Here is an 18,207-nt window from a genome sequence, read left to right on the forward strand (position 1 = left end):
TGCTATCACTCAAGATATACTGTGTGATGTGTACTGAACAGGCTTTAGCCTGCAGGTGCAATGTTTGTAATGAAGTAAAGATCAATAACAGAAACAAAAAACAATAATAGAAATCCAGTGACCTTCCATGATGGCATGGGATGTAATATAGCACAAAAATCAACAGAATCCCGTGAACAAGGTCCTTCATGTGGCCCCAGAGAACAATGAACTTATTGAACATGGAGTTCTAATCCAATCTATGTCCTGTGCAGTATGTAGATAAATTCTGCCTGCTCGATATCCAAGCCATGGGGAAAAAAGTTTATTTCCAATGGGTTCCCACCCATGTTGGTATACTTTACAATGAGATGGACTAGGTTTTACTATACTACAAATCTCATAGTCAGTCCCTAATTCCTCTTTCAACAGGTTTGCTATTCCTCTCCCATGACTGCTCCCCAGTAATAATACCGTACTTTACTTTTCCCACCATCATCTTCAGCAGAAACCTGTTGTGGAGGATTTAGGGATGGTTGATCAACTTCCATTGTTTCTAGAACATTGAATCTGTTGATCAACTTTATTTCACTAACATCATCAGCAGAGAACCCTCTCCTAAGATTTCGTCTGGATACAACCTTAAAAATCAGGCAAATGTGAATTGAAAGTTGAATGCTTCAAAATTGAATTTTGAGAAGTTCCAGCTTATTTCGTAGGTTAGCGATGGTTTCTCCCGGTTTTACAACTAGATGACAGCATAGCGAAATTGATAGAAGTGGCTGATCAATCTGTTATATAGCACCCCTGATAACATATACAGTCTATGTGATCTGAGACTGGGATAGCATAGCACTGGCATGTGACATTTGTTGTTTAGTGGTCATTTGTTTGCCTGATCCCTAATTTTTTTCTCTACCGCCAGGATGCACGAAGTGTCCGCCAGAAGTGCTGTATATTCAAACATTACCATGATTTCTCTATAGATTGTAAACGACTTACAAATTGAAACCGTATCTTCGTTATTTAATTTTATGCCATTCTACACATTTCTGAATTTATGAATATCAGTAAAATTTGTAGACATGTAGGTCCATCTTGTTTAATACTGGGTTTTAGGTTATGTTTTTGCTTATCGTCTGAATGATGTATCTTGTCAACTTTATTGATTTATATGTTGTTGTTTGCTAATGGTGAATTTCTGACAACGAAGTCATTAATTCTCTCGCTCTCCAGTATTTTTCACTCAAGGACGCCAAGTTGATAGTGGCTGGCCATTGTTGAAGATCACATAATAGGCAGATTATTGATTTATATAGAACAAGGCAAAATAGACGATGTAAACATTATGTTCATCAGTCTGTTGCCATGGATACTCTAACCTTAAAATATCAACAAGTGTAATGAGTTTTGCAACTGACAGTAAAATAGGCCTACTACAAGAGAAGAAGACTTTTAAAGCAACCAGAAAGTTAATGCGGAAGTTACCCATACAGGTACGGTATTGTATTGTATTACAGACAAATGATTATTATACATTTATTAGGGTGATTATTCTGATATCATTGGATTAATACCTGTGAGTACCGGTACCCTCTTTCAGCATACGAGACTTTATTGTTGATATGATTGAAGATTACCGCTTCCGTTATCTCTAAAATGGCGACATTGATTCAGATCATTATATTCTACAGTTATTTTATGGAAGATTAAATGAGCACAGTTACATCAAGTGAGAGAATAGTAAATACATGTTCACTTTTTATAACATGTTCCATTCGACCTACACGACCTGAAGATGCCAATCAAAATTGGCGAAAACGTTTGTTTTTAAAATCTGTGTAAATGTTATTATAACATGTTTTATTGTGTTTATGTTAAGTATTGACTGAATAGAACTCATTTTTCAATTAACATTGAACTTAACGGAACCAATATGCCTTTGAAATTAGTAAATACAGCTTATCAATAATTAAAATCAAAGTTGACCTAATACTAAATGCCGCTATACTGGAGAATTAGCACGGTCACTTTGAACCGTGCCGTTACGTTTAGCACCAAAAGAAAACGAGTTTAACATTGTGTAGGTATGAATATCTTTACTATTCGTCGGCAGAGCTTGAGTAGACAATTATGTGGCAAGCATCGGCCAGATCATTCTTATGCTAACTTAATTAATCTAACAAATGTGTTGTAAGTTAAATTCGTATATTTGTATGTTATCCGACCACGAGAATTCTTATGTCATTCGTTTTTGCAATGCGATATGATGTTCATTATTTAGTTGTGACAACACAAGTTCCGATATGGCATGAGGGATCACTAAACAATAGTAAAGATAAAGGTAACTTAATTCCAGATTTTGATCCTAATTTTTTTTTCAGGTGAATTTATATTGATACTAGGACCTGAGTTGATAGACAATTAATAAACAAACATGGCAAAGAAAGGCAAAAAAGGCGGAAAGAAAGGTGGGAAGAAGACAGAGCCCCAGGAGACAGAGCTGTTGTCAGCTGCTGAGAGAGAACTGTTCCAGATCCAAATAAGTGACTTGCTCCAAACTGTTGAGAAGTAAGTAAGCTTAGGCAGTGATAGTGGGTCTGTGCTGTATTGATAAGCTAGTAAAACCATTTCCAGAGATAACGTAGATAAAAAATCCACACTAACATAATGTCCATACATAAAGGTCCATGTACAAGAAGGTTCTACTTTTAATGGTCTACACTAGTTTTGTCCAACAGAGGAGAAGTTCGACAGTGATGTCGTCCAACACATATTGAGATCTAACATGCAGTAATGTCCAGCATTCCAAAAGGTCTAACGTCCAGCATACATTACTGTCCAACAATATAAAACATAGTCTAACATCCAGTTGTAAAAAAACATTGCAATGTTATTCTGTATTTGAGATTTACTCCCCATTTCAAACAAAATTCCACCTGACTCCTGGAATGTTTACAGGTTAGCTTTCAGTGGAAGACATAGGAATAATGTTGTGGAGGAAATTATGTTTACATATAGCGTTTTATTCAGAACAACAGTTAGATACAGAAGGATTGGTCACTCAAGTGTTAGCAAGTCATATCAACATGAAGCATCCTTTAACTCGAAGATATCTGAAGAATCAAATTAGAATTTTCAACATAGTCGGAAATTACCAACAGTATGTAGGCTATAGGGGTAAAATTTATATGCCATCCATTTCATACTGTCTCAATCTGATGACAACCCTCAAGAAGTTCCGGGAATAGTATACATTACGATACTGGCATATGAAACTGCATTACACAAATTATGACGTCATAGATGACGTCACATGATGACATCACAAGATGGTAATGACACCAACAAAAGATACTAGGGGACCCATTTTGGAAACTGCAGTTTTTTTGGGTGGGGACATTCAAAGGGAATATAATGATACTGTTAATCAATAAATATTTTATGAAATATAACAAGATGCACTTACATTTTACAAAAGATCTTTTATCAAAGAAAGTTTTTATGAAAACCCATTAAACTGTCAATGTATCTTAATATAAGGTCGGAGTGAAATAATTCTGCAGATGGAAAGGGGCATAAATGAATAGAAAATCTATATTACGTTTTGTTATTAAATGGAAGGTTAATTAGAAAATAAAGTTGGAAGTTCCAGCAGTCTGGCAACATTGCCACTAACACAGTGCTCTTTCTTCTCGTAATACAGATGTAAGAGGTCAACGAACTTGCTTGTCTGCCAAGGTGGACTATTCCTCACGTCCCTTTCTGGTTGCAACGTTGTAATCTTGTTGCATCGTTCAGTAGCTTCAAATTAGTGTTCTTAAAATGAAATTTACATGAAAATTGTCCACGCTATTGAAATACGCCACAGAGATAAATGATTCTTTATTAGATTTTCTATCGATGTGGACAAAAATCACGATCGTACTCGCAATGGTTGCCGAATAAGAGGGTGTTAAACATTTGAGGGGAAAAAAAAAACAATTTCTGAGAAAACTATGAGCTTTCCATCAATATGGTATTACACTTTTTTGTTACAACATGAGCTATTCGTCCACACCTGTGGAGTAACAGTCAGCATGTCTGGCCGCAAAACCAGGTGGCCCGGGTTCGAATCCCAGTCGGGGCAAGTTACCTGGTTGAGGTTTTTTCCGGGGTTTTCCCTCAACCCAATATGAGCAAATGCTGGGTAACTTTCGGTGCTGGACCCTGGACTCATTTCACCGGCATTATCACCTTCATTTCATTCAGACGCTAAATAACTTACATGTTGATACAGCGTCGTAAAATAACCCAATAAAATAAAAAATAAAATGAGCTATTCATTCTCAAAATCTTCAGAGTTATAAATAATTGATTAAATGGCGATCTTACTCGTGTTAATTATGTAAGCATGTGCGGCTTACAGCTGTTTCGGTGCTACTTGACACCATCCTCAGAGCCTTCTGTGTCTTGGCGCCATCTCAACTTCGCTGCCTGTTGTATGGGTGCGTTCGTGTGATGAAGAGTTGTGTCAAATAGTGTGTGTGTTCTGAAATTGATCTGTGTGTTGAGAATTTGATTAGGGTGTATTTTAGTGTGTCTGTATATTTCATATTGTTCTAGTGTGTTGAGTAAGATCACCATTTAATCAATTATTTATATTCAAGTGTACGAAAGATTCAACATGGATTCAGGGTTGTTTCACTCCCACTCTGTATATGAAAGTAAGTGTGCATGCGGTCCTGGTGAAGGTCTGACCACTCAGCCCCCGCAGGGGGTTTTTGTTAACTTGTTTGATCAGAAGGTTTTATAATTCTTGATTTTGCATTTTTTAAGGTTGTTCTGAGTCACTTATTTCAACTTAATGGGTTTGCTGAGGTACCCTAGTGCCTTCAGGGTTCTTGTTCTTTACTACCTTATTTGTGAACGGTACAGTAGTGGTGATAAGCTGCAGCCTTGTCTTGTAGTTTTAATGTGGCTGATCGATGAACTCTATAGTATGTTTGTTCAAAACCCATAAATAGGAGAACTCTAGGACGATTAGCACCTACTTTTGTTAGCTTAAAAATGATTTTTGTTTTCAGAATGAAGACTCGCTGCATTGACTTGGAGATGGGCAATGAGGAATTTCAAAAGAAATACGAGCAATTGGACGAAGACAGGGCGGATATTATTGCATATCTTAAGAAAATTGTGCAGGAGAGAGAAGATGAGATCACAGGGTTAAAACAACTAATAGATGGACTTCAGAAGGTACGTATTTCAGTCGTAATAACCAGGGCTCGAATAGTTATGCATTAAAATGTGTATGCAATTATGCGATTTAAAACAGGGATATTTCTAACTGATTGGTGCTGGTGCTATTATGAGGAATCTCTTAACTTAAACATAGTATTAACAATAAAATTATGTTTAATTAAATCCATTTATTATTTTTATTTGTTATTTAATAATCAATTAATAAGTAATAATTCATAATATTTTTAAAACCTTTTTCTGTAATGGGTACTCACAGTGTGTGCAACTTAACATTACAGATTTTTCCCCTGTTGCTGCCTACCTAATAATATCTCTTAACTTCAACGTAGTGATGGACAAAGCAGGTTTTTCTCGTGGTACTCCCTTTTCCCACTGTCTTGGCGGTAGTACAATAATGATATAGGAAAGGCTTGGGGCTTCGGGCCCTGCAGTTAATCAGGTACTCGTTCGAGGATGGGGCCTGGCTCTGGCAAGGCTGAGGCAGGATGGCCCTCCCCTCAGTATCGGATTCATCCAGGCCAGATTTGTGAGGAGGTTCTGCACTGGTGTATGGTTTCGTGTTAGAGGCCTTTCTTTTAGTTATTTCTCCTTCTGCGTAGAGCTCATAAGGTCAAAATCAAAGTTGTGGGAAATGTTCTGGTTTTAGCTTGTGTTTAAGATGTAGAAATATCCAGCGTTTTGAAGTTTTCGTCAGGAAAGATCCCAGTCTGCTAGCAGACCAGTCTTGGAGAACAGACCTTGGTAACAGATTCTCTGGTCTGCAGCCCATACAAAGCTCTGAATTGCATCTGTAGCTCAGACCATGCTGCAAGTGTTAGATTATATAATACAGTGTGTTTTAATTCCCTCTCGAATTGTGTTTCTTAAAGTAAAGCTCGTGAAATAGGTATATATATTGTGACAGCGACGTGAGATTCGAACTCACGACCAGCGTCCCGCGAGAGAGAGCATTTCGCGCGGGCTTCATGAAGCATGAGGGACGGCGCGACGAGGGGAAAGGGAAAGGCCCACGCGACGAGGGGAGAGTGCACGTGCAACTGCTGCATGCGGAGTAAGGGGGAATGGACCTTCTCGACCCTTCCAGAAAATGCGTCGAAGTGGAGATATCCAGATAATTCTCTACACACCTGTAGAAGGTTCTCGCAACTATGATTTTGCTATAAAAGAAGCGCCAGCGAACTAGAGCAGAGTTTTCAGTTATTCCGTCAGTGAGTAAGCCAGAGCAAGCAAGCCAGAGTTCGACTCGAGTGTGCGTCCGCATCTGCGTCAGCATCCGAAGGCCTGAGTTCGAGTGCAGTGGACCGCAGTTGGAGGGACCTGAGTTCGAGTGCAGTGGACCGCAGTTGGAGGGACCCGAGTTCGAGTACAGTGAACTGTCTCTGAAGGTCTGTGGTTCGAGATACTGTGAACTCGAGTGACTGAGATAGAAGAACTGTGAACTGAGAACTGGTAGTTCTGATTTGTAAATAGTGCTTTGTAAATATTAGTTAAGATTAACAGTTCATTGTTGTGCGTAATAATCCAAGTAAACTGTCATTGTCGTCGGTGGAGTGCTATAACGAATACTGTGTTGAGTGAAGATCCAATTGTTGACGAGAGCGTTTAAGGCGAATTGTAGAAAGGAATTATTGTTGTGACGAATAAATTACATTGTTGTAACTAATAAAACTCACAATATTTTTAAATTGGTTTATTTTACGATGCTTTATCAGCTGGTATGGTTATGTAGTGTCTGAATGAAATAGAGGTAATAATGCCAACGAAATGAGTCCAGGGTCCAGCATCGAAAGTTAGCCTGCATTTGTTCTTAATGGGTTGAGGGAAACTCCGGAAGTAACCTCATCCCAACCGGAATTTGAACCCTGGCCTGCATGCTAACCGTTACTCCACAAGCAGGCGTGTGAGGACAGGTATAATTAAGATGAGAGCGGCTGACAGTGAAGTAGAGAGGGAACGGTCAACACGCGCATATAAATGAAGCAGAGCTAGTTCGATGTGTTCTATATTGTCACTTGTTGTCCAGAATCATAAAGGTTCGCAGGTGGCATACTAGCAGAAATACGAGACAGCTCATGAGCAAGTGTATATCACTAAAATATTCTAATGTAAATTGTGGTTATGCAGGCTGTGCAAGAAGAAATACGGAATAACAAGGAAGTGGTTGAGAGTCATGAACATGAATTCAAGATGATGTATGAACAGCTGACTTCTGAAATCAAACTGTTAAGTAAGTTGCTTGCCATTTATATCGTTTTGTATTGAGACTGAACTGCTTTGATGTATAGAAGTGCATAATGATGCTTCAGGATTGTAGCAGGATTGAGAATGCGTAGAAAATATTGTAGAATATGCAACTACAATTATGTAGAAGATTATAGAATGAAAATTTGTTTGTGTAATAATGCATTACAATTTATGAGAAGAATAATATAAATAACTACTTATTTATTTGAATAGCATGCCTTATAGCCTATATCATACATGATGCAACAAACGGATTATTACTGTTTGATTATTTTATTTATAATACACTGAATTAAAAAACAATTTTCCATGAGCTATATACATAAGTACTTTAACTGAAAGAAATTAAAACTAAAACTAAAACTCTGTATTAATTGAAACATGGTTGTACTCAGTGAAAGACATTGACAAATCAGAACAGTACATTTGGCAGCGTGGCTGTATAGATGAATAGAGTAGGCAACCTCTCTACCCTGGTGATGGAACCTGTATGTAGTTCAGAACATGGTGGAGTACCCTAACGCCTAATTCTGAAAGGTGTTGGTACTCCTTCTGCTTTCGCTGATTGCAAGCAAGCATGAAGACAAGTTGCCAAATGTTCTTGCTTCTGCACAATTAGAGAAAGTTTCCAGCATTTGGTCTATTGTTCATTGTTTCTCAAAAAAGAGACTAACATCTGACAGGTAAAAAAAGGTGCTGCAAGTATACCACACTTACTTATGGCTTTTAGAGAACCGGAGATTCGTTGCCGCCTTCACATAAGCCCGCCACCAGATGCTATCTTGAGCAAAATGAATCCAATCCCTAGCATCATATCCCACCTCTCTCAAGTCCATTTCCGTATTACCCAACCTGACTGGAGGTATCACGTGGTTAGCACGATGATCTCCAGCTTTTGTAAGCGGATTTCGCAACTTGCATCACGATACTGGGTGGGCACTGGTCCCATACACTGGCCGAAATTTCATGAGAAAATTTCTTCCCTTATGAGGATTCAAACCAGCGCACATTCCATAATATCACAGCCTGGAACCTAAGGATATTTAACACCCTTAAAGAATCTGTTACCCTTGGCCTTGACCAGGTATGAATCTGCGGACCTCAGTTCTGTTGACAAGCGTGACAAGCGTCACGAGGACGAGGTCGCTGTGGAGATATTTCCTCCTGATATTTAGATGGACATTTCTGAAGAAATTACCTGAATAAATATGGTATCTGTATGTAACAGGTTAAGTTTTTTGCTGAATGACGGAATATGTAATTGATTCTGAGCTTGTGTGGCAAGTTTAAGTGTGCTGACTGTACAGTTGTTTGCTTGGTCAGTCCATTCAAATGGATGTAACATTAAGACGGAGGTACTCTGTAGGCAATATACTTGCTCAGTCATAATTTAGACTCATTGTAATTCTATTTTAATTTCAGCGGGGAAACTCAATTCGCTGGAAGAATTTCGTACACAGCGAGATGATATCATGAAGAAGTTCAAAGTACAGGAAGCAGAGATGGACGAACAGGAAGAAAGACACAGAACAGTGCAGTATGAAGTGGAGAAGAAGTCCATAATCGGAAAAGACAGGTAGCTGTGTGTGTGAATAACAGGGAACAGGAGATTCAGTCTTCTTCCAAGTTTATGGACTTGAAATTTGCAAGGCATCGTGATGTTCCTTGGAATCATTCACTTGTTCGTCTTACATTCATGCCGTGATTCACATTCATTTGCTTCAGGCTGAAGAAAGACATTGAAGCACGCCTCGCTCAGTTGTGTGCGGATTTCCAAGATGCCGCACACATCCGCATCGCTGCAACTACGCACCAGGCGATACGGGAGAACATCGCTGTTAATAACGAGGTACTGCAATTCCTCTTGGAAGACTAGCTCAGAGCTCAGGTTGCATTGTATGCACTTCCATTCAATGTAATAATCAATCCCCTGTGTATTGATGCTTGTCACCGGAGCCTTTGATATGGTTCAGTCTTGCTTGGGTTTATTGCCCTGTTTGGTTTTTCCAGCTTATGGTGAATGTCTGGTAATCCCATGACGAATCCTCGACTTGATCTCTCCAAAATATCATATATCACCATTTCCACACCTGGTTGAGATTTTTCTGTGGTCCTTCCCGACTGTGAGGTGATTGTCAGATAATCCCATGACTAGAGACAGGCAGAATATTATATTTCATATTCTAAACCAAGTCAGTTCTGTGGTAGCGCGTCTGCTTTCAGACTAGCGGACCTGGGTTCGATTCTCGACGAGATCAAAGATTTTCTTGTAACATTTCTACCTCGGACTAGGAAAGGTGGCGGTATACTACTTCCATTCACTAAATTGTACACCAATATGCCTGGGTTAAGTCCCAGTGCTTATGAAGAGAAGGCATATGTCACTGTTGATAGTGAACAGGGATGTTAAGCCTGGTGCTATTCGACAGGAATAGGTATGTGCCGGCACCAGGTTTCCCCTTCTCCCTTCTTCATCATCCTCAGCCATTCCATACAGTACACACAGTCACCCTAGGCACAGATGCACATCATGCACAGTGTGACCTGCCAAACTGGTGTGCAACTTGAAAATGGGTCACAATCCTGCCATCTATCTGCAATATGCGGAACCTGAATCACTAAAGTGAAGGGGGTAGGCATTGGACACACACACACACGCACACACACACACACACACACACACACACACGCTCTCACTCTCACAGAGTAACATAAAAAATTAACTAAACCATACTTACAATATTTTTCTACTTTCATAAATTTTAGTCTTGAAATATGGGGAGGGAAAGATTTAAATTGAAGTTCTTTGAAATGGCAAAGAAGCGACATGTGGGCTACAACTCACGTTTACACTAAAATATTTTCATAAAAAATAAGTAAACCTGTAATGAACAACTGTTTTTGTATGTTTTAGTTGGAGAAAATGTTGGGGGCGTTAAGGGCTGTAACAAAGAAGAATGACTTTTTGAAAGAAAGAGACAGAAAAATGGAGCTTGAATTTCAACTACGCAAAGAGGAGAAAGACATTGTGACATCGAAAAGTATGGCACAGCTTAAGGTACGTACAGGCGTTTGTAAGAAACGGGAGTGCTGAGGAAGTAATGTAACCATTTCCCTGGACCGAGCATGGGAAGGTTTATGTGCGCACAGGGTTGCCAACTGTCCTGTACCTCCCTATTTAGCCCTAATTTTTAATAGTCTCTTGACTCCCGTATTTTCCTTCTCTTCGAGCATTTTTCTCCCTTATTTTTGCATTATGTAAAAATATATTTAAAACATTTAATTTTCAGTGATTGAAAGTGATTTATATGATAGATTCTGTTGTTCCAGAGATGCAATGAAATGCAATCTCTGTAGAAGATAATACTTGTCAGAAATAGTTTCAGGGCTCACTAGTTTAAAATCAATTAAATTAGAACTGCAAATCGCAGTGCTCATGTGTGGAGTTTTTACAATTTGTTTGAAACTATTGCACGTGGCAAAAGGCTCAAAATACTAACTACCTAAGTGTAGAATAAAGTTTTTTTAGTACCACAAATGGAATTGTATAATTTGTCAATGTTCTATGTAAAATATTGCAGATCCTTAGTCTCCTGTATTTTCTTCAAAAACAGTTGGCAGCCCTATTTGTGCAGTATGGACAGATAACACAGGCTGAAGGGACGTCAGGGTTGAACATAATTATTTAATTGAGTAAAATTTTAAAATGTAAGTTAATTTTCTTTATTTAACAATTTTGCATCTGTTTCTTGTACAGCCATTTGCTTTTATTTCTGTTGTAGTTTAACATCGAGTTTCATGGGGCCATGTCAGAAATAACACACCATACCATAATATCATTGCTGATACCTTAAGAAAGGCAAAATTCTGAACAAATAATTTACGTTTTATAGTCTATTTAATCCCTCCGAACCTATTAAGAGAGTAAAATAGGCGTTAGTGCATTTCGATATATTTCAGTCCCTTATGATTTTTTTTTATATAAAATGTTCTTATGAATCATACAAGGGAGAGTGTTTACAAATACAAATTGATTTCCCATCTTAGATCCCTGTTTACAGTAAACTGTTTTACACACAGTAGGGCCTGTGCGCAGGCATAGAAAACACTTTTAATTTATCGTGCACTATTTATTACATTGTTAAGAATGATCACCTGTTATTTTCATGACGGGAATAATTCAAAGATCTCTGAAATATGACAGTACAACTTTGATAATTGTATCTTGTACGAAGTAGGGTGCTTTTCACATACTTGCATATTTTTCATGTTCCCAGTCAGATTTTAGACGTGCAATTTTGTCTCTTGCAGCTTATTAACCGTTTGTCTTCCGAGCATGAAGAAATGGTGAGACATCTCGGCGAACTGCAGAATTCTGCACAACGTGGGAAAGACTTGGAGCAGCTGGTGGTGGAGACCAGGGCGCATCTCGACCGAGCGGTGCAGCACATCGCGCAGCTGGAAGATCGCGTTAGGACTACAGAACGTGACAAAGATGAGACTAACACCATGCTAGTCAAGTCGGATGTTGAGATATACAACCTGCAGAAAGTGCTTTCTGCTGCTGTTGTGTCCGTGAAGAATGCTATAGAGGTGAGAGAGAAGCATTTCAGCTTTGTGCTACTCAGTGCGACACGAAGGAAACCCCTGTGATTGCGTGTAACTTCTATAACAGAATTAGGATAAATAAATGCAATTTGGTGTAAGATATAAATATGTTCAGCCTGTTGCCTGGCTGTAATATTACAGAACTAAATTTGATAATAACAGTGCAATATAATTTTAAGAGCGCACCATTAAAGGAAAGGCTAGAGCATTGGTTTCTCATCCTGGTAAACCGGGTTCGAATCTTGACAGGTCCAAGTGGAATTTGTGGGCGACAAAGATGGTGCTTGTGGTAGGTTTATGTGGGGTACTACTATTTCCACCATTGCTCCATTAATCACGACGTGGTGTTGTGTAGTTTGGCTCCCACAGTACTGCAGCTGGCGATGCTTGGTGAAGTACTTGCAACGCAATATAGTTTTGAACAGTTTCAAAATTTGATGACCAATAGACAAGTAAACTGTGTACTGTAGACAGGTTATTACACGAAATTGATTCATTGGTTATTGCTGCTTGTACAGCTTGGGTAGGAATTCTGTCAGAACTTATTTCCTTGTTCATGAAATATTCTGTCATGCAGATTCAGAAGTCACCCAATGCAGACGAAGCTTTCAACCTCAGTCGGAGGGAGAATCTCATTGCCAATCTGCTGCAGTTACTCAACACTGCTGACCTCACAGAATTTGAAAGCAGAGGGGAAAGGTATGTCACTATTTATAATCATGTAATTTATTAATTAAATGTTCATTTTTTTCTGCATTTAAACTTATTATTTTCTTTATCATATGACAGCATTCATTATTTGATGAGAATATTATGCATTTGTTTTGTTGTGAAATTTGTCTTGGCATTTTTGCCTTGTTATTTTTGACATATCAAAACTTTTGGTCGGATTTCATTTATATTTAATATCACTCATATAAATAAAAGGAAAATGTAATGGAATCCCTCATATCCACTACTCAAATAACTGGCAATTCCAAAACAACTGCATTAAAAAAAAAAAAACGAATACAAGGGAGAACCAGTAAATAAGGTACCAGTATAAATTTAAGTAGCAACCTACATTTTGGAATGAGTTGCCTAATGCTATCACCACCGGATGACACTATTATCCATGTGTGCACAAGAAAAACAGAGAAACAGCAGTTGCAGGATGGCGACATTTATGCACAAGTGTACTAGTATGTCTTTAAATAAGCTATAAATTATTTTTCAATTTACCAGCAACATCAGTTACAAGCAGAACTGGCTTTGTCCCATGGATACTGCAGTAGTATAATAAGGATGTGCAACATTTCCATTGGCGGTGATATTAATATCATGTTGTGAACAAATTAGAATTTGTTCCATCAGTTCCGTATGGCTGGTGTGTAAGATACCTACTGCAGAAGCAGTTTAAATAAAAATAAAAAAAATCCATGCAATAAAAACATGTTGTTGTTTTCTAATGCCAGGCGTTTGACAATAAAGTCATTTGACCTCTTGCACTCCAATATTTTTCAAAGATATTATCATGGCCAGCCAGTGAGGTGTTCCGAATCCATAATAAAAAAACATAACTCAGTATTAAAATGTAAGGATGTTTAATAACAGAATATTTGGATATGAAACTGCGGGAAATTGGCTTTAAGGGGTTTTGGAACACTATCCCTGGAGTGTTGAACTTGTCTCACTTCATTATCCATTTTCTCACTCTTTGGAGGAACCTGCAATTTTTATCAGATATTCTAATAATGCTTTCGTAAATTTTAACGTGAGATTTTTGTCGTTTTATTGAAATTACTATATTGTGACAGCGACGTGAGAATCGAACTCACGACCAGCGTCCCGAATGAAAGCAGATCGCACAGGCTCCACGGAACATTGGGTGACGTCGCGCGGTGGAGAGAAGAGAGAGGGTGTATTACGTAACGCGACGAGTCTGCGCGCGCAGCTGCTACTTAACGCAGTGAATGTGGAACGACCTTCCCGAATATTCCAGAAGTCTGTCGTTGTAGAGATATCGAGATAATTCTCTACACACCTGTAGAAGGTTCTCGCAACTATGATTTTGCTATAAAAGAGCAGGCGCCAGCGAACTAGAGTCAGAGTTTTCAGTTATTCAGTCAGTGAGAAAGCCAGAGCAAGCAAGCCAGCCGGAGTTCGACTCGAGTGTGCGTCCGCATCTGCGTCAGCATCCGAAGGCCTGAGTTCGAGTGCAGTGGACCGCAGTTGGAGGGACCTGAGTTCGAGTGCAGTGGACCGCAGTTGGAGGGACCCGAGTTCGAGTACAGTGAACTGTCTCTGAAGGTCTGTGGTTCGAGATACCGTGAACTCGAGTGACTGAGATAGAAGAACTGTGAACTGAGAACTGGTAGTTCTGATTTGTAAATAGTGCTTTGTAAATATTAGTTAAGATTAACAGTTCATTGTTGTGCGTAATAGTCCAAGTCAATTGTCATTGTCGTCGGTGGAGTGCTATAACGAATACTGTGTGAGTGAAGATCCAATTGTTGACGAGAGCGTTTAAGGTGTATTGTAGAAAGGAATTATTGTTGTGACGAATAAATTACATTGTTGTTACTAATAAAATTTACAATATATATATATATATATATATATATATATAAAATATTACAAATTAAAAAGATAATAATTCAATTCAGTTCATAATTTTTTATTTCAAGTTATTGGCATAAGTAGAAACTCCCTGTGTTAAAATTGAGAACAGTCAGTAAGCTGCAGTACATGTGGTAAAAATTGCATTATTCCATGTCTGAGAACATAAGTTATAATTAATTTAGCCTAGATGTACAGGGTGTTCTGATTCCTCTTGAACAGTTTTCACTCTATTATATGCTGCTCCTGGGTTAACACTTTCTTGGTGATCCAATTATTGCCTGTTCATGGATTGAATCTGGGTCAATGGCTACACTCCAATATGTACAGCGTTAGTTAACCAGTTCCCTTATTATCCCGAGTTAACTCGGGTTGCTAACATGTGTCAAAATTTATTAACCCGAGTTAACTCGTTTCAATCCCATTGTCTATTGCATAGTGATTTTTAAGCATAGTGATTAAGAAAATTAGTACAGTGATTCTGCAGTATTAAATGACCTCTTTACGAAAATAAAAAAATATGACACTTTTTTTCACAATCTGGTAAAATATATAGTAAGGGAAGAGGTTAAATAAAAACAAATCTAGATGAAACAAATAGCTCTTGTTTTTTTTTTTTTTTTTTTTTTGTAAACTACTGAAATTTTTCATAAGTCTTAAATTTAAGTTTGTGTTACGTGCCATGCACATTACATACGATTAAAAAGAATGAAGGACAAGCTTTTTTTCGTAAAAGACAAGTATTTTCCCTGGACCAAATATACAATAAAAATGGAATAACGATTAGTATTTTACTGTTGACCAAATTTGACTAATGGCCTAAGCACGTATTTTCGTGGCTCTCTATAGCTGTTCCACAGAAGTATATTTTAATGAGGAATATTTTATATGCTGTATGTTTATTTTCTGTCATTCAGGTTGGAAACGAAGGCGGAGCTGTCAGCAATGTATCTGATAGGACATTTAGGTCTTGTACCCAGAAGTTCAATAGAGTTGCGTGAAGAATCGCATTACACAGTGGGGTCTAACATAGCATTTTATTCGGGATCTTCGGCTTCGAATGGGAAACGTGGGCAGTCAGAATTGAGCAGGGAGAAAGCAGAAGACTTGGAAATACCTTCAAAATCTGCTTCCAAAGAAGAATTTAAATTTATTAAAGAACCGTTGTGCGAAATAGATGATGTAACATCGGGAGACTTAGAAGATGTTTTGTTAGAGTCTACTGCAGTTGAGCAGGAAGATACTGAGACACAACAGATAGAAGAGGAAATTTCAGTGTGGCAACCAGAAGATGAAATTCCTGCACCACAACCTGAAAATCAAATAGAACAGCAAAGAGAAGATGAAACTTCCACACCACAACCTGAAAACCAAGTAGAAGAGCAAACGGATGAAGAACTTCCAGTAGCTCAACCTGAAGACGGAACTTCAGCATCACCAGCGGAGTCATAGAGTGCAGGAAGATCTCACGGTACGTTGTAGCAGTCCAGCAAGGAAACACTGACTGCAAGCTTTTTATGTTTTCATGTAGTCATGTATCATCACTGCATGAATTGTATTTCAAGCGCCTCTGCATTAAGAAATCATTGACAATAAAACTTCCGTTCAGTATCACAAAAGTTGTCGTGGTATTCATTACTTACTGGATTTGTTTTTATTTCATATTGTTTAAAAGATTTTATTATTTGGGTGATTAGTGAAATAATATGTTGTTGTTGTTGTTCTTTTATAATGCCAGGCATTTGACAATGAAGTCATTTGACCTTTTGCACTCCAATATTTTTCAAAGATATTATCATGACCAGCCACTGAAGCACAGATTTTGAGATGTTCCGAATCCATTTCTTGGTTTGAGTAGTGAAAAATGGCAAGTTGTAGCCAATTTAAGTGAACACCATATTTTAACGTTTTGGTGGCTACTTCATTCACACACAACCCCCAGAATGTCTGGAGGACCACACCTGCTGTTGGTCGACGGGTCCATTGGACCTAGCTGGGAGAACTTGTTGATCACCAGCTTTCCCTCCTTAAGCCACTGGAGGACGATTTTAGTGCCATAGCAGGTCAGCACTAGGAACAGAAAAGTAGAAAGAGGAGGAAGGAAAGGGAAATGAACCACTAGGCCTCGAATGCTCTAAAGTGAAATAATATTAAAACACACGTAGGAAATAGATTTTATTAGGAGTGACATTTACTGTAGTTATTCAGAGATTTTGTGAATTTAGTAGCCTGTGTTGGGAATCAATCAATCTTCTTAATGTATCCAGCTGTTTGCTGACAACATAAAGTCCACTATAGTCCACTGTAGTCTATTCAGTTGTTGTTTTTCACGAGAAATGAAGGGTATTTTGATCGGTGTTCATCATAGATGCCTGTTGCTAGTAGCCAGAGGTGGGGTGTAGTCAATATATACTGCAGGGCTGTGTCTTCTGCAGCTGGTACTGATGATTTTAATTTACTTCTTTTGTGGTTTATGGATGGACAGTATAGAAGAATGTGTTCCAGATCTTCATCATGATTATTACACCACAGACAAGTAGGATTATCAGAAATGTGAAATCGGTGTAGGTACAATTGAGTGACAATGTGACCTGTTCTGGCTCTTGTTAAAAATGTTTGAACATGTCTGGGCAAGTTTTTGTACATTCCCAGGTCATTTGGTTTCTTTTGAACGGACTGTAAAATTTTTCCTTTGTCAGAAGAGAGCCAATTGTTGATCCATAGGTTTATAAAATAAGACTTTACTGAAGCAAAAGCACTGGATAGAGATATCACTTGAAGAGGTCTTGGTTGTAAATATGTTGCCTGTTTTGCAATATTATCGACTTTCTCGTTTCCAGGTATACCACAATGACTAGGTGTCCATTGAAATGTTATTTCCTTTTGGAGTTCTTTTAGTTTACGTAGTTGTTTCTGAATTGGAATAATTCTATGTGCGTATAGGTTTGATACATATTTGTTGATTATATTAAATATAGCCCCCTTGGAGTCGGTAAGTATGCAAATAGATTTTTCAGAAATTTGAGTTACACACTGAAGAGCAGCATCAATTCAATGAAACATACAGCAGAGTCCGTATAGGTCAATTTCTATCTGATGCTTTTCCAATTCTCTGCGGGCTAAAGCAGGAAGATACACTATCACCTTTACTTTTTAACTTCGCTCTAGAATATGCCATTAGGAAAATTCAGGATAACAGGCAGGGTTTGGAATTGAATGGGTTACATCAGCTTCTTGTCTATGCGGATGACGTGAATATGTTAGGAGAAAATACACAAACGATTAGGGAAAACACGGAAATTTTACTTGAAGCAAGTAAAGTGATCGGTTTGGAAGTAAATCCCGAAAAGACAAAGTATATAATTATGTCTCGTGACCAGAATATTGTACGAAATGGAAATATAAAAATTGGAGATTTATCCTTCGAAGAGGTGGAAAAATTCAAATATCTTGGAGCAACAGTAACAAATATAAATGATGCTCAGGAGGAAATTAAACGCAGAATAAATATGGGAAATGCCTGTTATTATTCGGTTG

At 38.1% G+C, this 18,207-nt stretch overlaps 1 protein-coding gene across 2 annotated transcripts; it reads left to right on the plus strand.

The window, feature by feature from the left end:
* The first annotated feature begins 1,262 nt into the window (after nt 1–1,262).
* Nucleotides 1,263–16,122, plus strand: LOC138708231 (cilia- and flagella-associated protein 157-like). 2 transcript variants are annotated; one of them, XM_069838567.1, is made up of 10 exons: nt 1,263–1,475; nt 2,364–2,550; nt 5,046–5,214; nt 7,345–7,447; nt 8,887–9,040; nt 9,190–9,313; nt 10,379–10,522; nt 11,776–12,057; nt 12,650–12,771; nt 15,588–16,122. In XM_069838567.1, the coding sequence occupies exons 2-10, from the start codon at nt 2,417–2,419 to the stop codon at nt 16,120–16,122; spliced, it is 1,767 nt and encodes a 588-aa protein (XP_069694668.1). In that variant the 5' UTR covers nt 1,263–1,475; nt 2,364–2,416. The 2 variants fall into 2 exon arrangements, with proteins under 2 accessions (XP_069694668.1, XP_069694671.1); XM_069838570.1 differs by lacking the exon at nt 1,263–1,475 and adding an exon at nt 1,726–1,820.
* The last annotated feature ends 2,085 nt before the right edge of the window (nt 16,123–18,207 follow it).

Source organism: Periplaneta americana, chromosome 10 (genome assembly GCF_040183065.1).
Source record: "Periplaneta americana isolate PAMFEO1 chromosome 10, P.americana_PAMFEO1_priV1, whole genome shotgun sequence".
Classification (NCBI taxonomy): domain Eukaryota; kingdom Metazoa; phylum Arthropoda; class Insecta; order Blattodea; family Blattidae; genus Periplaneta; species Periplaneta americana.

What these genes read in the sequence shown, in the direction of transcription:
- LOC138708231 (XM_069838567.1), top strand. Translation starts at nt 2,417, where the DNA reads ATGGCAAAGAAAGGCAAAAAAGGCGGAAAGAAAGGTGGGAAGAAGACA. An exon ending in TAATAGATGGACTTCAGAAG is followed by an intron (nt 5,215 to 7,344) that starts GTACGTATTTCA and finishes GTGGTTATGCAG; the next exon opens with GCTGTGCAAGAAGAAATACG. An exon ending in AAAGTATGGCACAGCTTAAG is followed by an intron (nt 10,523 to 11,775) that starts GTACGTACAGGC and finishes TGTCTCTTGCAG; the next exon opens with CTTATTAACCGTTTGTCTTC.